General features: G+C 45.5%; 2 protein-coding genes across 4 annotated transcripts; one reads left to right on the top strand and one right to left on the bottom strand.

Moving 5' to 3' along the window:
- Positions 1 to 16,147: 16,147 nt before the first annotated feature.
- LOC110491390 (cysteine-rich PDZ-binding protein) lies at positions 16,148 to 17,757 on the bottom strand. Its single transcript, XM_021564798.2, has 5 exons — positions 17,610 to 17,757; positions 17,166 to 17,231; positions 17,020 to 17,074; positions 16,815 to 16,927; positions 16,148 to 16,692 (listed from the first exon to the last, which is right to left on the bottom strand). The coding sequence occupies exons 1-5, from the start codon at positions 17,623 to 17,625 to the stop codon at positions 16,628 to 16,630; spliced, it is 315 nt and encodes a 104-aa protein (XP_021420473.1). The 5' UTR covers positions 17,626 to 17,757; the 3' UTR covers positions 16,148 to 16,627.
- A 14-nt stretch (positions 17,758 to 17,771) lies between these two features.
- On the top strand, positions 17,772 to 21,569 carry LOC110491389 (phosphatidylinositol-glycan biosynthesis class F protein). Of its 3 annotated transcripts, none has more exons than XM_021564794.2 (6): positions 17,772 to 17,847; positions 18,252 to 18,514; positions 18,611 to 18,702; positions 18,799 to 18,915; positions 20,865 to 20,973; positions 21,084 to 21,569. In XM_021564794.2, the coding sequence occupies exons 1-6, from the start codon at positions 17,787 to 17,789 to the stop codon at positions 21,195 to 21,197; spliced, it is 756 nt and encodes a 251-aa protein (XP_021420469.1). In that variant the 5' UTR covers positions 17,772 to 17,786; the 3' UTR covers positions 21,198 to 21,569. The 3 variants fall into 3 exon arrangements, with proteins under 3 accessions (XP_021420469.1, XP_021420471.1, XP_021420472.1); XM_021564796.2 differs by having other exon boundaries at positions 17,790 to 18,053; XM_021564797.2 differs by having other exon boundaries at positions 17,820 to 18,053; positions 18,257 to 18,514.
- Positions 21,570 to 22,629: the final 1,060 nt, after the last annotated feature.

Raw genomic sequence — 22,629 nt, 5'->3', positions numbered from 1 at the left:
TACCTGCCAGTACCTGCCAGTATTCACGAGGCTACCTGCCACAGTATTCACCATGCACTTCCGATTGGACAACACATAATCCAAAACACTACCAAAACAAGCTGTAAATGCATCCAACAACTTTGTAGAGTCACAAGCTTGATGTAGTCATTATGTCCTAGGAATATGGGACCAAATACTAAACTGTTGACTACTTTAATACACTGTAAGTGAAATTTGTTCAAATACTTATGACACCTTCAAATGGGGGGGACTAGATACATAAAGTGCTTTCATTTCTAAATGGTAAATCAGATATGACAATACCCTCAAATAAAAGGTGATATTCTGTATTGTCACCTCATATGAAACATTCAGGATTATTGACATTCATCAAATCAAATCAAATTCATTTATATAGCCCTTCGTACATCAGCTGATATCTCAAAGTGCTGTACAGAAACCCAGCCTAAAACCCCGAACAGCAAGCAATGCAGGTGTAGAAGCACGGTGGCTAGGAAAAACTCCCTAGAAAGGCCAAAACCTAGGAAGAAACCTAGAGAGGAACCAGGCTATGAGGGGTGGCCAGTCCTCTGCTGGCTGTGCCGGGTGGAGATTATAACAGAACATGGCCAAGATGTTCATGTAGAAGTGTTCACCCCCATCTTCTACACACAGACAAACAGAGCACTGTGTGTGTGATGATATACGGTGCATTCGGAAAGTATTCAGACTTTTGACTTTTTCCACATTTTGTTACATTACAGCCTTATTCGAAAATGGAATCAATAAAAAGGGAGACAACTGAAACACCTTATTTACTTAACTATTCAGACCCTTCACTATGAGAATCGAAATTGAGCTCAGGTGCATCCTGTTTCCATTGATCATCTTTGAGACGTTTCTACAACTTGATTGGAGTCCACCTGTGGTAAATTAAATTGATTAGACATGATTTGGAAAGGCACACACCTGTATATACGGTCACACAGTTTATGTCAGAGCAAAAACGAAGCCATGAGGTCGAAGGAATTATCCGTAGAGCTCCGAAACAGGATGTTGTCGAGGCACAGATTTGAGGAAGGGTACCAAAACATTTCTGCAGCATTGAAGGTCCCCAAAAACACAGTGGCCCCAATCATTCTTAAATGGAAGAAGTTTGGAACCACCAAGACTCTTCCTAGAACTGGCCGCCTGGCCAAACTGAGCAATCGGAGAGAAGGGCCTTGGTCAGGGAGGTGACCAAGAACCCGATTATCACTCTGACAGAGCTCTAGAGTTCCTCTGTGGAGATGGGAGAACCTTCCAGAAGGACAACCATCTCTGCAGCACTCCACTAATCAGGCCTTTATATGGTAGAGTGACCAGACGGAAGCCACTCCTTAGTAAAAAAGGCACATGACAGCTCGCTTGGAGTTTGTCAAAGGGCACCTAAAGACTCTCAGACCATGAGAAAGAGGATTCTCTGGTCTGATGAAAGCAAGATTGAACTCTTTGGCCTGAATGCCAAGCGTCATGTTTGGAGGAAACCTCGCACCATCTCTACGGTGAAACAACCGCAGGACTGGGAGACTAGTCAGGATTGAGGGAAAGATAAACGAAGCAAAGTACAGAGAGATCCTTGATGAAAACCTGCTCCAGAAGCCTCAGGACCTCAGACTGGGGCGAAGGTTTTTCTTCCAACAAGACAACACCCTAAGCACACAGCCAATTTTAATAAATGAGCAAAAATGTATAGAAACTGCCCGGCCAAGCTGATTTTGCTTTGTCATTATGGAGTATTGTGTTTAGATTGAGAGAAAAAAAACAATTGTAATCCATTTTAAAATAATGCTGTAAAGTAACAAAATGTGAAAAAGGTCAATGGGTCTGAATACTTTCTGAAGGCACTGTATAAGCTCTGCTCTATGAAGGCTGTGTCTTGACTCCAGGCAGGTTGGGCATGGCCTGTTGGAGCTCTAGACCCCTGCAGTCCACAGCCAGCCTGGTGTAGGGGATGGGGTGGAGATAGAGGCCACAGAGAAGCCGATCACTGCATCCAGCTGGGCGACGACATCACTCAACGACTGCAGGGGGTCCACATAGCCTGGGGAGGTCAAAGGACATAGTTTAAAAGGGGAGGGGGGGGGGGCAACAGGGAATAGATAGGAGATTCAATTCCAACATGGATCTCTAATTCTAATTAAAATTGTACTGATAGGAAGTTGCAGAGTGTGTGTTTGTTCTCACCCGAGGCGATGGCATTGTGAGCCTCATACTCCTCATTCAGAGAACTCAGCTGACTGCACACACACACACAGAAAGTGATCATATTGCGGGGCACATTTTGTGTTTGTGCGACAGACCTGTTGCTGAACCGGACTCTGTTCTTCTGTACGTCCAGCATAGGGAACTTATTGTTGCTTAGACTCCTCTCCTCTTTACAGGTCACCTTCAGGTAAAACCCCAACACGCTGTCAGACTCCTCTTTACAGGTCACCTTCAGGTAAAACCCAACACGCTGTCAGACTCCTCTCCTCTTTACAGGTCACCTTCAGGTAAAACCCAACGCGCTGTCAGACTCCTCTTTACAGGTCACCTTCAGGTAAAACCCAACACGCTGTCAGACTCCTCTTTACAGGTCACCTTCAGGTAAAACCCAACACGCTGTCAGACTCCTCTCCTCTTTACAGGTCACCTTCAGGTAAAACCCAACACGCTGTCAGACTCCTCTCCTCTTTACAGGTCACCTTCAGGTAAAACCCCAACACGCTGTCAGACTCCTCTTTACAGGTCACCTTCAGGTAAAACCCAACACGCTGTCAGACTCTTTACAGGTCACCTTCAGGTAAAACCCAACACGCTGTCAGACTCCTCTCCTCTTTACAGGTCACCTTCAGGTAAAACCCAACACGCTGTCAGACTCCTCTTTACAGGTCACCTTCAGGTAAAACCCAACACGCTGTCAGACTCTTTACAGGTCACCTTCAGGTAAAACCCAACACGCTGTCAGACTCCTCTCCTCTTTACAGGTCACCTTCAGGTAAAACCCAACACGCTGTCAGACTCTTTACAGGTCACCTTCAGGTAAAACCCCAACACGCTGTCAGACTCCTCTCCTCTTTACAGGTCACCTTCAGGTAAAACCCAACACGCTGTCAGACTCCTCTTTACAGGTCACCTTCAGGTAAAACCCAACACGCTGTCAGACTCCTCTTTTCAGGTCACCTTCAGGTAAAACCCCAACACGCTGTCAGACTCCTCTCCTCTTTACAGGTCACCTTCAGGTAAAACCCAACACGCTGTCAGAGTCCTCTTTACCGGTTCACCTTCAGGTAAAACCCCAACACGCTGTCAGACTCTTTACAGGTCACCTTCAGGTAAAACCCAACACACTGTCAGACTCCACTTTACAGGTCACCTTCAGGTAAACCCCAACACGCTGTCAGACTCCTCTTTACAGGTCACCTTCAGGTAAAACCCCAACACGCTGTCAGACTCCTCTCCTCTTTACAGGTCACCTTCAGGTAAAACCCAACACGCTGTCAGACTCCTCTTTACAGATCACCTTCAGGTAAAACCCAACACGCTGTCAGACTCCTCTTTACAGGTCACCTTCAGGTAAAACCCAACACGCTGTCAGACTCCTCTTTACAGGTCACCTTCAAGTAAAACCCAACACGCTGTCAGACTCCTCTTTACAGGTCACCTTCAGGTAAAACCCAACACGCTGTCAGACTCCTCTTTACAGGTCACCTTCAGGTAAACCCCAACACGCTGTCAGACTCCTCTCCTCTTTACAGGTCACCTTCAGGTAAAACCCAACACGCTGTCAGACTCCTCTTTACAGGTCACCTTCAGGTAAAACCCAACACGCTGTCAGACTCCTCTCCTCTTTACAGGTCACCTTCAGGTAAAACCCAACACGCTGTCAGACTCCTCTCCTCTTTACAGGTCACCTTCAGGTAAAACCCCAACACGCTGTCAGACTCCTCTTTACAGGTCACCTTCAGGTAAAACCCAACACGCTGTCAGACTCTTTACAGGTCACCTTCAGGTAAAACCCAACACGCTGTCAGACTCCTCTCCTCTTTACAGGTCACCTTCAGGTAAAACCCAACACGCTGTCAGACTCCTCTTTACAGGTCACCTTCAGGTAAAACCCAACACGCTGTCAGACTCTTTACAGGTCACCTTCAGGTAAAACCCAACACGCTGTCAGACTCCTCTCCTCTTTACAGGTCACCTTCAGGTAAAACCCAACACGCTGTCAGACTCTTTACAGGTCACCTTCAGGTAAAACCCCAACACGCTGTCAGACTCCTCTCCTCTTTACAGGTCACCTTCAGGTAAAACCCAACACGCTGTCAGACTCCTCTTTACAGGTCACCTTCAGGTAAAACCCAACACGCTGTCAGACTCCTCTTTTCAGGTCACCTTCAGGTAAAACCCAACACGCTGTCAGACTCCACTTTACAGGTCACCTTCAGGTAAAACCCAACACGCTGTCAGACTCCACTTTACAGGTCACCTTCAGGTAAAACCCAACACGCTGTCAGAGTCCTCTTTACCGGTTCACCTTCAGGTAAAACCCCAACACGCTGTCAGACTCTTTACAGGTCACCTTCAGGTAAAACCCAACACACTGTCAGACTCCACTTTACAGGTCACCTTCAGGTAAAACCCAACACGCTGTCAGACTCCTCTTTACAGGTCACCTTCAGGTAAAACCCCAACACGCTGTCAGACTCCTCTCCTCTTTACAGGTCACCTTCAGGTAAAACCCAACACGCTGTCAGACTCCTCTTTACAGATCACCTTCAGGTAAAACCCAACACGCTGTCAGACTCCTCTTTACAGGTCACCTTCAGGTAAAACCCAACACGCTGTCAGACTCCTCTTTACAGGTCACCTTCAAGTAAAACCCAACACGCTGTCAGACTCCTCTTTACAGGTCACCTTCAGGTAAAACCCAACACGCTGTCAGACTCCTCTTTACAGGTCACCTTCAGGTAAACCCCAACACGCTGTCAGACTCCTCTTTACAGGTCACCTTCAGGTAAAACCCAAACACGCTGTCAAACTACTCCTCTTCAGCATCCAGACCTACATATAAAAACACTATTAAATTGTGTGTGTGTCCAGTTCATGTGCTGTGCTGTTCCGTCTGCAGGCTGTTCCAGTGTGTTCATCTTCTCCCTCAGCTCAGAGAGCACCGTGTCAAACGACGCCTTCACCAGGAACCCATGGTTCTCCACACACACACACACACACACACACACACACACACACACACACAGACACACACACACTCTTTACCTGGTTTATATCCGTTGTTGTATCATCTCTCTGTACTTGAAGTCAGCCCGCAGGTCTCTGAGCGGTGAGATCAACACTTCCTTCTACAGCATCTGGCGCCTTCACATAACATAGGATGGTGCTAGAGAGTTAGTGTGTGTGTGTGTGTACATCTTCGACAGTGTGTTTCACAGAAGGTTGGTGGCTCCTTAATTGGGGAGGATGGGCTCGTGGTAATGGCTGGAGCGGAATCAGTGGAATGGTATCAAATACATCTTACACATGGTTTCTATGCGTTTTAAACCATTCCATTTGCTCCGTTCCAGACATGATTATGAGCCCATCCTCCCCTCAGCATTGTGTGTGACACCAGAAGGGCAGGGGTCTGACCCATGGTAACAGTCCTGCAGTGTTGCCGAGCACTGTTCAAACTTGTGTGTGTGAGAATCAGTCAGTCAGTCAGTCAGGCTAGTGGTTAGAGCGTTGGGCCAGTAACTGAAAGGTTGTTAGATCGAATCCCCGAGCTGAAAAGCTAAAAATCTACACACACACACAACACTATAGCATTTCTAGTGATAGGAAAGACATGAAGGTGGCAGTAGAAGAGAGGGCACAATCTTTGGTGTTACCCTGAACTGCCATGTTTACTCACTATGCCGTCACTGTTGAGGGCTGTATGGCTAAATTGTGCAGCCACACACACTTTCCTTGAAGAGGTTGAGGGCCTGTACAGCAGCGTTGTCCTGTCTCATGCACTGGCTGAGGTCAAGCTGAAGGAGCTGAAGTTTGATTGGTCAGACAGCAGTTCCAAGTAACAAATCACTTCTGCCAAACACGACGTGGCTACCTGGAACACACACAGACACACTATACTGTAAATGGAGTGTGTTTTGTGTTGGGCAGCAACGGTCAGATTACCCGCAAGCAGTGGAGTTATACAAAGAGCTCTACTAATGGAAATGCATGCTGGTTTATGACACTGCTGCATCTCAGACCGAAGGGCACCGACAGGCACGAGGCACCTTGGTGTGTGTTACCTGTTTGTCTCATTCAGGCAGAACGCAGGCATTGTTGGCCTCTCCTTTCCTGGTCCGTAGCAGTCATTTGAGGTCCTGGGGTCACGTCTTTATTACTGACAGCAACACACCACCAGATTATACATAAGCACACACACGTGCAATATATACACACACTCCCTTTCGCCCGCACTCACTCACATTCTCACTCACATTCTCTCTCTCTCTCTCTCTCTCTCTCTCTCTCTCTCTCTGTCTCTCTCTCTCCCTCTCTCTCTCTCTCTGTCTCTCTCTTACACACAAACCCACCTGTCTTAAGTAATCAGTGTTGTCGCCCTGTGGTAACAGACATTCTTTAGGTCAGACTAAGTTACATCTCTCCGTCAGGGAATTTACACGTCCACATAACCTACGCCCACCACTCACTATCCATCAGCACCGACAGCCAACCGTAAGACCACAACATAGCACTGAGACTGCACTTGTGAAGGTGGTAAATTACCTTTTAATGGCATCAGACCGAGGCTCTGCATCTGTCCTTGTGCTCCTAGACCTTAGTTCTGCTTTTGATACCATCAATCACCACATTCTTTTGGAGAGATTGGAAACCAAAATTGGTCTACACGGACAAGTTCTAGCCTGGTTTAGATCTTATCTGTCGGAAAGATATCAGTTTGTCTCTGTGAATTGTTTGTCCTCTGACTAATCAACTGTAAATTTCGGTGTTCCTCAAGGTTCCGTTTTAGGACCACTAATGTTTTCACTATATATTTTACCTCTTGGGGATGTCATTCGAAAACATAATGTTAACTTTCACTGCTATGCGGATGACACACAGCTGTACATTTCAATGAAACATGGTGAAGCCCCAAAATTGCCCTCGCTAGAAGCCTATGTTTCAGACATAAGGAAGTGGATGGCTGCAAACGTTCTACTTTTAAACTCGGACAAAACAGAGATGCTTGTTCTAGGTCCCAAGAAACAAAGAGATCTTCTGTTGAATCTGACAATTAATCTTAATGGTTGTACAGTTGTCTCAAATAAAACTGTGAAGGACCTCGGCGTTACTCCGGACCCTGATCTCTCTTTTGACGAACATATCAAGACTGTTTCGGGGACAGCTTTTTTCCATCTACATAACATTGCAAAACTCTGAAACTTTCTGTCCAAAAATGATGCAGAAAAATTAATCCATGCTTTTGTTACTTCTAGGTTAGACTACTGCACTGCTCTAATTTCCGGCTACCCGGATAAAGCACTGAATAAACTTCAGTTAGTGCTAAATACGGCTGCTAGAATCCTGACTAGAACCCAAAAAATGGATCATATTACTCCAGTGCTAGCCTCCCTACACTGGCTTCTTGTCAAGGCAAGGGCTGATTTCAAGGTTTTACTGCTAACCTACAAAGCATTACATGGGCTTGCTCCTACCTATCTCTCTGATTTGGTCCTGCCGTACATACCTACACGTACGCTACAGTCACAAGACGCAGGCCTCCTAATTGTCCCTAGAATTTCTAAGCAAACAGCTGGAGGCACGGCTTTCTCCTATAGAGCTCCATTTTTATGGAATGGTCTGTCTACCCATGTGAGAGACACAAACTCGGTCTCAACCTTTAAGTCTTTACTGAAGACTCATCTCTTCAGTGGGTCATATGATTGAGTGTAGTCTGGCCCGGGAGTGTGAAGGTGAACGGAAAGGCTCTGGAGCAACGAACCGCCCTTGCTGTCTCTGCCTGACCGGTTCCCCTCTTTCCACAGGGATTCTCTGCCTCTAACCCTATTACAGTGGCTGAGTCACTGGCTTACTGGTGCTCTTTCATGCCGTCCCTAGGAGGGGTGCGTCACTTGAGTGGGTTGAGTCACTGATGTGATCTTCCTGTCTGGGTTGGCGCCCCCCCTTGGGTTGTGCCGTGGCGGAGATCTTTGTGGGCTATACTCGGCCTTGTCTCAGGATGGTAAGTTGGTGGTTGAATATATCCCTCTAGTGGTGTGGGGGCTGTGCTTTGGCAAAGTGGGTGGGGTTATATCCTTCCTGTTTGGCACTGTCCTGGGTTATCATCGGATGGAGCCACAGTGTCTCCTGACCCCTCCTGTCTCAGCCTCCAGTATTTATGCTGCAGTAATTTATGTGTCGGGGGCCTAGGGTCAGTTTGTTATATCTGGACTACTTCTCCTTTCTTATCCGGTGGCCTGTGTGAATTTAAGTATGCTCTCTCTAATTCTCTCTTTCTCTCTTTCTTTCTCTCTCTCTGAGGACCTGAGCCCTAGGACCATGCCTCAGGACTACCTGGCATGATGACTCTTTGCTGTCCCCAGTCCACCTGGCCGTGCTGCTGCTCCAGTTTCAACTGTTCTGCCTGCGGCTATGGAATCCTGACCTGTTCACCGGACGTGTCACCTGTCCCAGACCTATTATTTGACCATGCTGGTCATTTATGAACATTTGAACATCTTGGCCATGTTCTGTTATAATCTCCTCCCGGTACAGCCAGAAGAGGACTGGTCACCCCTCATAGCCTGGTTCCCCTCTAGGTTTCTTCCTAGGTTTTGGCCTTTCGAGAGAGTTTTTCCTAGCCAACGTGCTTCAACACCTGCATTGCTTGCTGTTTGGGGTTTTAGGTTGGGTTTCTGTACAGCACTTTGAGATATCAGCTGATGTACGAAGGGCTATATAAATACATTTGATTTGATTTGATTTGAACCCCCCGCTGATCCAGCCCCACTTCCCTCAGCCCCTCCAAATAGAAAATCCTCAAACTGGGTCAGATTCCCGAGAGAACGAGAAGAAAAGTGAGAACTATTATGACGTGTGTGTGTGTGTGTGTGTGTGTGTGTGTGTGTGTGTGTGTGTGTGTGTGTGTGTGTGTGTGTGTGTGTGTGTGTGTGTGTGTGTGTGTGTGTGTGTGTGTGTGCTTGTTTGGATGACATAGCGTAATGCTGCAACTCAGAGGTAAATATAACATAGATTTTGATTTGTTGGTGAAGTTCTCTACACGTTCTGTGTTCGACTTGGTGTTTGTGTGTGTGTCATATTTATTTACAGTGAGAAATGACAGATCTGCCCTCTTAATGTTGCCAGGGTAACCAATGCCATGGCAACACAGATGATAATATCATATAATACTGTGTATATGAACTACGTTCCTCTCTGCTGTCTGCAACATCTCTCTACTCCATCTGCCCCCCATTCCATTCCTGACAGGCAAGGCATCACATTCAATATGTTCATTCTTTTGACAACTTCTCCGTTAACATGTTCCGCCCATGTCATTCGAGTGTCAAACCGGACCTCCTGGAACCTAAACTCCCTCCTTCTCCTTCTGTACTGCTCCAGGAGAGCGGAGCAGTCAGCAACATCACATGCTGCTGGTTCACAGACCAGAAGTTGACTAACAGGTGGTTGGAGGTGAGAGAGCTTAAGGCGTCCACATTCTTCTCAGCCAAAACAGTTCGGAAGAGTTTGTATATATATTATGACTACATTTTGTTAGTTTGTGTTAGTTTTGGACTTCTGCTGTTCGGGCACAAAATATTTTCTTGAGGCAAGCCGAAGTCGGTAGCCGAAGTCTATGCCCATTCGTGGAAGACTGGTCAACAGTTGGGTTTCTTCAATAAAGTATGTCATTCAATGAGAGACGACTCGTTTTCATGAGAAATACTGTAACAAACATCCTAGATGTAAAACTAGGCAAAATTAATAACAGATTTCTAAGAATTTCTTATGATAAATTGGGACAATTTTGAGGAAGAGTATACTGGCTACGGCATCCCAAAATGGACAAACAGTACTATTGCCACTTTTTTTCTAATTTTTCAAGTGAAGGTCTTTTAAGGGAGTATGTGAGCCCATCGTTCGGTTCAGCGGAACTGAAGCATGCTGACGCCTTTAGTGTTACCTGAGTGTTAGTGTGGGTTTCTGGAGTGTTAGTGTGGGTTACTGGAGTGTTAGTGTGGATTACTGGAGTGTTAGTGTGGGTTTCTGGAGTGTTAGTGTGGGTTTCTGGAGTGTTACTGTGGGTTACTGGAGTGTTAGTGTGGGTTACTGGAGTGTTAGTGTGGGTTTCTGGAGTGTTAGTGTGGGTTACTGGAGTGTTAGTGTTGGTTTCTGGAGTGTTAGTGTGGGTTACTGGAGTGTTAGTGTGGGTTACTGGAGTGTTAGTGTGGGTTACTGGAGTGTTAGTGTTGGTTACTGGAGTGTTAGTGTGGGTTACTGGAGTGTTAGTGTTGGTTACTGGAGTGTTAGTGTTGGTTACTGGAGTGTTAGTGTGGGTTACTGGAGTGTTAGTGTGGGTTACTGGAGTGTTAGTGTGGGTTACTGGAGTGTTAGTGTTGGTTACTGGAGTGTTAGTGTGGGTTACTGGAGTGTTAGTGTGGGTTACTGGAGTGTTAACATTGGTTACTGGAGTGTTAGTGTTGGTTACTGGAGTGTTAGTGTGGGTTACTGGAGTGTTAGTGTGGGTTACTGGAGTGTTAGTGTGGGTTACTGGAGTGTTAGTGTTGGTTACTGGAGTGTTAGTGTGGGTTACTGTAGTGTTAGTGTGGGTTACTGTAGTGTTAGTGTGGGTTACTGGAGTGTTCATGTGGGTTACTGGAGTGTTAGTGTGTTCCCATCTGCCCAGGGACATTCACCTTTGCTATGACTATGTGCAAGTAAGTGTCACTGTACTATACTGTAATACAGTAATGGCACTGCATAGATACATTGGCACTGCATAGATACATTCAGACAAAGCAGCATGTGGCAGGGGCACCTGCCTTGCCTGGCCTGTAGTTTTGACTGAATGTGTCTGACCCAAACCAGAGTCTCCCGTCTGCTAGAATCTCCCGTCTGTCCAGAGCCGCTAGAGTCTCCCATCTGTCCAGAGCCGCTAAAGTCTCCCGTCTGTCATGAGCCGCTAGAGTCTCCCGTCTGTCCAGAGCCGCTAGAGTCTCCCGTCTGTCCAGAGCCGCTAGAGTCTCCCGTCAGTCCAGAGCCGCTAGAGTCTCCCGTCTGTCCAGAGCCGCTAAAGTCTCCCGTCTGTCATGAGCCACCAGAGCCGCCAGTCAGCATGGAGCCGCCAGAGCCGCCAGTCAGTCAGGATCTTCCAAAGCCGCCAGTCAGCCAGGATCTTCCAGAGCCGCCAGTCAGCATGGAGCCGCCAGAGCCGCCAGTCAGCCAGGATCTACCAGAGCCGCCAGTCAGCCAGGATCTTCCAGAGCCGCCAGTCAGCCAGGATCTGCCAGAGCCGCCAGTCAGCCAGGATCTGCCAGAGCCGTCAGTGAGCCAGGATCTGCCAGACCCGCCAGTCAGCCAGAAGCTGCGGGAGCCGTCAACCAGCCTGAGCTGCCTCTCGGTCCTGAGCTACCTCTCGGTCCTGAGCTACCTCTTGGTCCTGAGCTACCCCTCGGTCCTGAGCTACCCCTCGGTCCTGAGCTGCCCCTCGGTCCTGAGCTACCCCTCGGTCATGAGCTACCCCTCAGTCTTGAGCTACCTCAGTCCCGAGCTGCCCCTCAGTCCGGAGCTGCCCCTCAGTCCAGTGGAGCCCTTTGTTAGGGTTCCTAGGCCAAGGTCAGCGGCGAGGGTCGCCACTCAAAGGACGCTAAGGAGGTGAACTAAGACAATGATGGAGTGGGGTCCACGTCCAGCGCCAGAGCCGCCACCGCGGACAGATGCCCACCCAGACCCTCCCCCATAGGTTTAGGTTGTGCGGTCGGAGTCCGCACCTTGGGGGGGAGGGGGGGGGGGGGTACTGTCACGTTCTGACCATAGTTCTTGTGTGTTTTCCTTGTTTTAGTGTTAGTCAGGACGTGAGCTGGGTGGGCATTCTATGTTGTGTGTCTAGTTTGTCTATTTCTATGTTTGGCCTGATATGGTTCTCAATCAGAGGCAGGTGTTAGTCATTGTCTCTGATTGGGAACCATATTTAGGTAGCCTGTTTTGTGTTGGGTTTTGTGGGTGGTTGTTTCCTGTCTTTGTGTTTTCTGCACCAGTTAGGACTGTTTCGGTTTTCACGTTTATTGTTTTGTAGTTAGTTCATGTTAAATGTCTCTTATTAAAGAACCATGAACTATAACCACGCTGCGTTTTGGTCCGCCTCTCCTTCCCAGGAAGAAAGCCGTTACAATCGTAAGTTGGTGTTGACGTAAGATGTGGCAGAGTGTCGATCTACTGACACGGTTGATATTATGGAATGTTGTGTGATCTGCGATGATTTGCTCTCGTAGTTGATGTAGGCGGTGTAGGATGGTGGTGTTAGCCAACACCTAGATTGATAATGGCCAGTTCCTGTTCATGGTGAACAGACGTTGCCGTCCACCCTCAGGAGGTCGTCTGGCAGTTCTGTAGAAAATGCACGAATATCATGTCATCGGTTAGGTTATTTTTAACATACTGTACATAGTAACATCAAAACTATATTACATGTACTTCACAGCACTATACCAACAAAAATATATATCACTGGGGAGCATAGACCTACTATTGTAGGAATACATTGCATTGTACGTTGATGCAGAATGATGTGCAACAATTACAGTCTAGTGTAGAAAGTCGAAGACATACCTGTTCTCCAGTCTTAATGTCTGTATTATGGATGCTACCGTGTAGCGACTCAGGTTGGGCTGGACTCTCTGTCCAGCCTCCCTCAACATCAGGCCATGATTTATGACATGGTCCAGCAAAGTGGCCCTTATGTCGTCAGAAATATGTCTCCATCTATTGCCTGGTCCCCTTCTTTGTCCTTGTATCTCTCTCCCTCACCCTCTACCTCTCCCTCTTCCTCTCGCTGCCTCCATGTTTGCAAAGTTCTCACAAAAGAGGTGAGCTTACCTGAGGTCTATTTATAGTGCTAAGGCTCAGACTAGTTGGTGTTCAATTACTGTATAAATGTTTTCATGTGTGTGTGGGGGTGTTGCAAATTTCAGGTATGTGTGTTTTCCAACTGATTGCAAGAAATATCATTCTTGAACGAAGTGTCTAATGTAAGAAACCATGTGTAGTGTTTTGCCAGCGTGTTGCAGAATTGCAAACAAATTGCAAAGCAGAAAATGTGTTTGGACTTTTGGTGCCTTTGTTTAAGGCATAGTTCCAAAAGTTAAGGTTTTGATGGTTTTGTCTAAGCATTCACTTTCAGTGTGTTAGCAATCGTCAAAAACTGTGAGTAGTACTTTAAAGTATTTTTACTTAAGTACTTTACAACACTGCATTTTGTTACGTTACAGCCGTATTCTAAAATGTATGAAAAATGTGTTTTTCCCTCATCAATATTCACACAGTACCCCATAATGACAAAGCAAAAACATGTTTAAAAAAAATGTTAGCTAATTTTATAAAAAATAAAACACAGAAATCTGACATTTACATAACTGTTCAGACCCTTTACTCAGTACTTTGTTGAAGTTTGACAGTGATTACAACCTCAAGTCTTCTTGGGTATGACGCTACAACCTTGGCACACCTGTATTTGGGGAGTTTCTCCAATTCTTCTCTGCAGATCCTCTCAAGCTCTGTAAGGTTGGATGGGGTGCGTTGCTGCACAGCTATTTTCAAGTCCCGGCTCTGGCTGGGCCGCTCAAGAATATTCACAGACTTGTCCTGAAGCCACTCCTGCATTGTCTTGGCTGTGTGCTTAGGGTTGTTGTCCTTTCTGAGGTCCTGAGCGTTCTGGAGCAGGTTTTCATCAAGGATCGCTCTGTACTTGAATCTTGAATCTTATTTCTCATGGTCTGAGTGTCCTTTAGGTGGCTTTTGGAAAACTCCAAGCGGGCTGTCATGTGCCTTTTACTGAGGAGTGGTTTCTCTCTGGCCACTCTACCATTAAGGCCTGATTGGTGGAGTGACCTCTGAAGCTCTATCAGACTGCCCATCGGGTTATTGGTCACCTCGCTGACCAAGGCCATTCATCCCCTATTGCTCATCTAGGAAGAGTCTTGGTGGTTCCAAACTTCTTCAAACAGAATACAGCGTATTCGGGAAAGTGTTCAGACCCCTTGACTTTTCCCACATTTTCTTACGTTACAGCCTTATTCTAAAATTGATTAAATATTTTTTTCCCCCCTTCATCAATTGACACACAATACCCCATAATGACAAAGCAAAAACAGGTTAAAGAAATCTTTGCAAATGTATTAAAAATAAAAAACGGAAATATCACACACGCTAATTTACATACACATACATAGTGCATATGGTACAAAGGACATATACATACACATATTACCTTAGAACATTACTGTAACAAATATCCAACATTCTATGCATGTGCACTGTTCCCCTCAACAGTACAGGAGCATCTGACCAAGCAGATTGCCATGGCGATATCTGAGGCACTACAGCCAGCTGGAGTTCCCGTGGTTATAGAGGCAGTGTGAGTACTTCACACTCTCTCTCTCTCACTCAACTCGGAATGTGTTTCAAATTGCTTTAAGCTGCTTGGAGTTCTGGACTGACAAATCACATGTTAATCACATGTTAATCACATGTTATCCATGAGAGAGAAACATGGCTTTTCTGGTGTTGGTGTGTATATTATAATGATGTGTGTGTCTGTGCGTGCACATGTGTCTAGTGATGCGTGGGGTTCAGAAGATCAACAGTCGAACGTGACCACCTGCATGTTGTGTGTGTGTGAAAAAATTGGTGCCTTCAGCTAGCCTCAGTTAGAAACCTGACAATCTTAAAAAATGATACTGTACATAAATATACTGAACAAAAATATAAATGCAACATGCAACAATTTCAAAGATTTTACTGAGTTACAGTTCATAGAAAGAAATCACTACATTTAGATAAAGAAATTAGGCCCTAATCTATGAATTTCAGATTGTTGTTCCCCCCCCCACACACACTAGTTTATAAGCCAAAATGTCCTACTATAGATGCACTGAGTGTACAAAGGAGACAGGTTAAAGAAGGATTTTTAATCCTTGAGATAATGGATTGTGTATGTGTGCCATTCGGAGGGTGAATGGGAAAGACAAAAGATTGAAGTGCCTTTTAACGGGGTATGGTAGTAGGTGCCAGGCACACTGGTTTGAGTGTCAAGAACTACACCCCTGCTGGGTGTTTCACGCTCAACAGTTTCCTGTGTGTATCAAGAATGGTCCACCACCCAAAGGACATCCAGCCAACTTGACACAACTATGGGAAGCATTGGTGTCAACATGGGCCAGTATCTCTGTGGAATATTTCGACACCTTGTTGTCCCTGCTCTGGCAAATTGAGGCTGCTCTGAGGGCAAAAGTGGGTGCAACTCAATATTAGGAAGGTATTCCTAATGTTTTCTATACTGTGTTAATTTCTTAATATGTGCAACAATGTTTTCCTCTCTATGTTGCCATATTTGTTTTCATAAATCATGTGTGTTCTCAATAAAACGATATCACTACGACAGTAGTGGTTTGGCACTTCCTTTTTGTGTAACAGGCTGGATGTGTGTATGGTGGGGTAGAGTGGAGAGCCTGAGGGCAGACAGGACATTTAAATGTCAATGACTTAGCCAACCTCTGTTCTCTAACCTGACCCTGGGTTGCACAGACAGTTACAGCATGCTGTGTCACATCATGATGATGACAGAGGTTCTAAACCAATCGCTGTGGGGCATAGAGCTGACAGAGATCCCACGTTCACGTGCTAGTCGGAATTAGGAAACTCAAGACATTTCCGACAAGCTAGCTGGTTGTAGTTATACATGTGCCGCGTTAAACCAGTTAGAAAGTCAGAAATCTCAGAGAAAACGACGAGCACGTGAACACGGCAAGACAGAAGAGGGTAATGACTTGTGATCATGCCTACTGAACAAGACCATGTACACTGAACAGACATACTTGTTGTAATGTTTTGGTCTAATAAATAATTAATCTTAATTAATTAATAATAATAAATAATCATGTCATTGCCGTTACATATTGAATATTTTAATGCACTCAAACATAACACTTGATATAATTCACAAAGAATCAATAAAAGGAAACTCCTGTATCAGAGCAGATTTGACACAACAGGAGAGAAACCATCAGTTCAGCTATTAAAACTAAAAGTAGCCTCCGATTTGGTTTGTGGAACAGTGCTGGCCACGTATTGCTGCTACAAAGCTGAAAATTATAGGAGCTTTACAACAGGGAGGGAAACCCTGCTCCACATCTGTCACACACACACACACACACACACACACACACACACACACACACACACACACACACACACACACACACAGAGTAAAAACCCCTTGACTGCAACTCTGCTATGAGTGTTTTAGACAGTCAGGGGGTCTGAACAACAGGATAAAGTCGTCATTCCTCGTGCACACCTTCCTCCCCCTCTATCTTCTCCTCCCCTCTCCCTCTGGTCCTCCTGGTGGCCTGTCAGAAGCCTGTCAGACAGAGGTCTGCTTGTAGTTCTTGGTGTCCAGAACCTTTTTCCCACACATGGCACAGATACCTGAGAAAGAAAAAGTGAGATAAGGGAGATTGTTATCAGGTGAAAGTGTCACACAATTTGCTTCTGAAAGAGCGACCAAAATGTAATAAAACATGGTGTGTGTGCTTAGGTAGATATAGTACCTTTCTTGTAGGCACAGCCCTGGCAGTAGTGAGATCCTGATTGGTGAACAGAGCTCTTGCAGATTCTGCAGATGCCAAAGCCTGACTTTCCTGGCTTCCCATAAGGATCAAACCTGTTGACATAATCATATTACTGTAACATATTAATGACCATATACAACATCAACCAGCTCCCATCATTCAACAAAAACAACAACGGTCTTACCTGGCCTTCTTAGATGTCAGAGCCTTGTTCTCGTTCAGCTTCCGCCCACCGCTCTCTAATAAACATAATACAATACTGTAATGAATTATGAGTATCAAAGAATTCTAAACATTGGAATACAAAATTCTGTAACTACAATACTCTACCTGTAGTGTTTCTCGCACCATCCTTCCAGGTGTCTGGAGTTATCACCCTGCCCAGCTTCTTCTCACCTGAGAGAAAAAGAGAAGAGATAGAGGACGAGGAAGAAAAGTTATGAAATAGAGGAGAAATTAAGAAAAAAGATGGGGCGAGATGGGAATTCATTGCTAGCTGCAGGAGTCACACAAGCACTTCTCGTTCGTTCTCGGATACACAATAGGGCATGTTAATTACGTAGACTAAACAACAAAACAAGCCTTCCGCAATAGTTTCTAACTAGATACTGTTGTTTAGATTAACAGAATCAGCTAACCTTAGCTAGCCAGCTAACTAGCCAGAGTAACGTTAAGATACCTGCCATCGGCTAACACAGCATCGCTTTCTAACGTAAGCGTTATAACATGCTTTACGAACAGAAATTTGAATCATCCTGAAAAGGTCGTACTTACAATTGTCGCAAACCATCTTTTCTTTGTTTAGACAAAAATCAACAATTTCGCTAAGAAATTGTACCTAATTGTGTAGCTCGTGTGTCAACAAAAATTGTAAACTTCCCGTTCATCTGGGACATCCGAATCTGATTCGTTGATCTCCCTGGTGGGGTAAATCCTTATTGGCTGCCAGATATGTCAGTCAATGTAGGGTGGGTCCAAGCATTTGACCTTGCCCGGCACCATGTTTACGGAAGTGAGTGAGTCTGATGAATGAACACTACATTATCGTCCGTGTCTATGTGAAATGTAGAAAAACTGTCACGTATAGTTAATTTGTCTCATTTAGAATAGTAGCTACTGTCATATGTCTGAGGATGAAGCTAGCTAGGCCACAAAAGCAGTAGCTAGCAGCCAAAAAACGTCAACGTCGCAACATATCTGAAGCAAGAGGTTCTCAATGTAAGGCGATTCAGAATATCCACTGGCACTGCTTGTATCTTCCCTAGTTAGTTGGTTTTGTGCTAATAGCTGTTAAAGTCTGCATGTTTTAACCATGCCTTTATTGTACAGGTGGTTGTGGACTCGCCATGTAACGGCTACGTCTTTTCCTCTCAGTCGATGTAACATGATACCATAATACAATATTTCCTATCTCAGTACAGGTAGACCTGACCAGACCTCTCTCCAGCACCATGTGGGACCAGGAGATCAGACAGATGGCGTCCAGCCACGCCATCATGGCGTCAGGGGTGTTTATGGCGACAGTGGTGCCAGCGGTGCTAGTGCCAGGTTTCTCTGTGTACGGGACACACCTGCTATGGCTGTACTCTGTTGCCGGGGCCGTTGCCGTGGTCAACATCACCCTGTTCTGGCTGCTGGGGGTCAGCTCCCCCACCAAGAAACACACTATCACCTACAAGGTACAGAGGCACACACACATCTGAGGTTATGATCAGTTTTATATCAGACCAGTACTGAAGAGTTTAAGATGATAATCTCCTCTTCCGCTCCCACAGGTGTCTAGGTTGGTACGTTCCTGTCTCTACCTGCTCCTCTCCTGTCTGTTCTTCCACACTGTAGTGATCCTGTATGGAGCACCGCTACTGGAGTGAGTTCTGCCAAGAGTATGTGTGTTTCCAACTGCCAAGATTGGGTGTGTCAGATTGTGTTGTAAGTCTGTTTCTGACTCTTTTCATTGTGTTAGGACTGCATTGGAGACGTTCTCTCTGGCCGTGTTGTTGACCAGTCTAACCACTCTGCGGTGTGTCTGTGTCCTTGGGCCCAACGTCCAGGCTTGGATAAGAGTGTTCAGCCGACATGGGTACTACCTCTATCTACCTCTGACTCTCTCGGTCTCATGCATTTCCTGATCCTCGTATTCTCTCTCTAGTCAAACTCTCTCTCCAACTAGGGCTGGGTGATAATTCGAAATTAGTGCAAAGTTCCAAATACCTTTATCGCAAGAATCTAGGTTTTTCTGAGTGTTTGTCTTATTGGTCTCATCTCCTTCCCTCTGTCTGTGCTGTGTGCGAGGTGCACCTTCCCACGTGCACATAGACACCAATCCCCTCCCCCTGTCACTCACAACAACAACAACAATGAAAGAGCATCTTCTTCCTCTCTGACAACAAGCTGTTTCAACTCGCTATTTGCGTTTGAGGTTTGGTCCAACAGATTTGCTGATATGGACACCAAAACACATTGAGACATTATTTTACTGTAATAGAGAACTTCAACTTTGTTAAGGTACCTTTTTTATGTCTCAACTCCCCAAAATGTAGAACAGAGCAGAGCCTACAAGACGGGAGTATCAATGAACATGATTGTAAAAATGTACTGTATGCTCAGTTTCTGTCACGTGTGGCATTGTGGTACCGCTAGCAGCATTTTAGCCAGACTGTTATGTGCTGGCTGTCTAGTCTGTGTTTTGTAAATGTGCCATGAGCATAAAAATACGTATTTATATAAGGAACAGGCAATGGTGTTCAAACAGTTGGAGACCGACAGGCGGGTGTATTCATAACAGTTCAACTGTTCTACCTGGTTAGCAAGCAAATAGATACAAGTTGGCTTTAATATAAAGATTAGCTGGTTACTCACTAGCAGGTGGGCTTGTGCTTGAGAGATTGTTTATGAGACCTGTGTTCATTTCCTATACCTGCTACCAGAAGTTGGTCATTATTAGTGGTTGTGCATGGTTCAGCTTACATTTGTAACAAAAATAGCATTTTCAAAGACAGACTTGAGAGCCAGATAAGTGATTTATTGCAGCAACAACAACAAGCAGGTTAAACTATTTTGATCAAATAATTAAATTAGGTTTGAAGGCTTATATTTAGGCCTAGGTACAATTGTACCTGAATTCATTTGATTATTCCTGACTGTTTGAAATGTAGTGTATTGATAATTAATTGTGCAACAAAGCTTATTTAAAAAACGTTAAAAAATAAAAACGTTTTTCGAGATATCGAAAAATAGATTAAGCCATGTCGCCCAGCTCTTTCTCCAACTCCTTCTTTCTCTCTGCTGCTCTCCCTCATATGTCCACTAGGAGGCAGTCTTCACAACTACATCACAAGCTTCACAATGAAGATGCTTTGTGTGTTAAATATCTACATAGTGCCTATTGATAGTCTACACCCGCTTGAACTTTTGTCACATTTTTCTGGCTTAAAATTAAATCTAAAAAGAGAGAAGAAAAAAATTATTCCTACAGATCTACACAACCTTTACTTAAAAAAAAAAACCTAACTGAAACATAATTGGGTAAGTCTCAACCCACCTGAGTTAATACTAGATGGAAGCACCTTTGTCAGTCATTACCACTGTTTATCATTTTCATTAAGATTCTACCAACTTTGCACAACTCTTAGAGCAACAAATATCCATAGGTTTTGTCAACATCGCTCAGGCTCAGTAAATTTGGTTGGGAGTCATTGATGGGCAGCAGTATTTAAACCTAGTCTCTGATTTGATTAGAAAGCAGATTTAAGTCAGCACTGAAACTAGACCACTCAGGAACACTCAGCACCTCTTAGAAAGCCATTATGGTGGGTCTTTTGCATAAAAATGTGTGTAATTGTTCCGCAGAAAAATAAAACCCTCTCATAGGATTACGTTTTCAGAGGGTAGGTTTTCTTGTAACGTTTTACGTTTGCTCCTTTCATATTTCTGTTGATCCTAACAAACTCCCTAGTCCCTGCCTGTGACAAGCATACCCATAACATGATGCTGCCGCCACAATACACAATAGTTGTGTGTGTATTTCAGGGCCATGTCGGTGTGGGACACCTCTCTACAGGTGGTGGTCGGCTGCAGTGTTGTCGGAGCCTGGCTAGGAGCCTTCCCCATCCCATTGGACTGGGACCGGCCCTGGCAGGTCAGAACACACACAGAGAGGCCATGAGAAGATTGACACAATTCCTTACTTTCATATCAGCAAGCCATGTCTGTTCTACACATTGTTTTTCTATCTACAATTGTCTGTAGGTGTGGCCCGTCTCCTGCAGTCTGGGTGCAGTGATTGGTTACCTGACTGGGCTAGTCGCCGCCCCCGCCTGGATCCACTGGCACCGCAAACACCTCACCTACAAGATCAAGTGATGGACTGGGGAGAGAGTGAGTGAGGAAGTGATGGACTGGGGAGAGAGTGAGTGAGGGTGTGATGGACTGGGGAGAGAGTGAGGAAGTGATGGACTGGGGAGAGAGTGAGTGAGGAAGTGATGGACTGGGGAGAGAGTGAGTGAGGAAGTGATGGACTGGGGAGAGAGTGTGCATTTCTGTATGTGCATATGGTTTATAGGTCAGTCCTCCAGGCAGCTGATCCATTACCCCTGTAGTAATCCTGCTGTATTCCATTGGTATCTGAATATCTACTGGACTGTTGGAGTGGACAGGCTCTCCTGTAAAATACGTTTCCTTCAAAAAAGATTCCAGATGTCCCCCTTTTGACAAATAAAGTCTTAGTTCTCTACAGACGTTGTCTTTGTATTCCTCTGATTATGGTTGATCCAATAGGCTTGTAACTGGGTAATTACAGACAAAACAGTGACCGCCACAGCTGTGCATTACACACACGGCTCCAATTACTCTAGCTGCCATCTTTCAATATCACGACCTCATTGATTCATTTTCTGTACTATGGCGGGGCTGTGTGTTTGTTGCTGTGTACTGAAAGGTAATTTGTCTTTTGTTCCTCCCTGGAGAACTGCTCCAATCTTTACCTTGTGTTCGGGGGAGGGAGAAAGGGAAGGGGGTAGAGAGTGTGTGGAAAGAAAGAGAGTGGGGGGAAAGAGGAGAAAAGGGGAGGGGGAGTGAGTGGGTTCTGAAATGGGCTGGGGAATGAGTCAATACTCTCTCTAATAGAGGGATTAATATTTCATGACCATTTGTCTTCAGCGGTCTGATCATACAAGCTCTCCCTCATTTTTATTACCCCCCCCCCCCCCCCCCCCCACACACACACACACACACACACACACTGCTTTTTCTATGTTTACCTCAGTCTTTCTCCCTCTTCTTGGTGACAGGTAGAGTTACTGACATGCTGTTCTCTTTCTCTAAGAGCAGGAATAATAGAACACACGATAGAGAGCTGTAATGGGTCGTCGTGACATAATCACAGGGAAAGGGTGAAGGAGGGAGAGACACCGGATTGGATGAGGAGAGATGTATTGTACGTGTAGCCTTGTGGAATAAGCTGGGCAGCCAAGCCAAGGGAACCTGTAGATGTAAAACCTTAACAAATAAAATGAGGAAAGAGCCTGACATGTCTCTATGGCTTATAGAGGCAAAGAGGAGCATCCGGCATAACACCACAGCCGGCCACCCCCTCCACAAGAGACGAAGGGCGCCCAAGAGCCAAGTGAACAGCAGCTCAGACTGCACCAGACGGAGGTCTTTCAGAAACACACACTTACTCTAGCAGACCTGTGGTGCAGAAGTCTGTAGGCTGTCTAAAGCTGTGTGGGAATAGGTCTGTCACAGCCATTCTAAAGCTGTGTGGGAACAGGTCTGTCACAGCCATTCTAAAGCT

Source organism: Oncorhynchus mykiss, chromosome 16 (assembly GCF_013265735.2).
Source record: "Oncorhynchus mykiss isolate Arlee chromosome 16, USDA_OmykA_1.1, whole genome shotgun sequence".
NCBI lineage: Eukaryota > Metazoa > Chordata > Actinopteri > Salmoniformes > Salmonidae > Oncorhynchus > Oncorhynchus mykiss.
The sequence above is the reverse complement of the archived record's forward strand: the minus strand, read 5'-3'. Positions and strand labels throughout refer to the sequence as shown.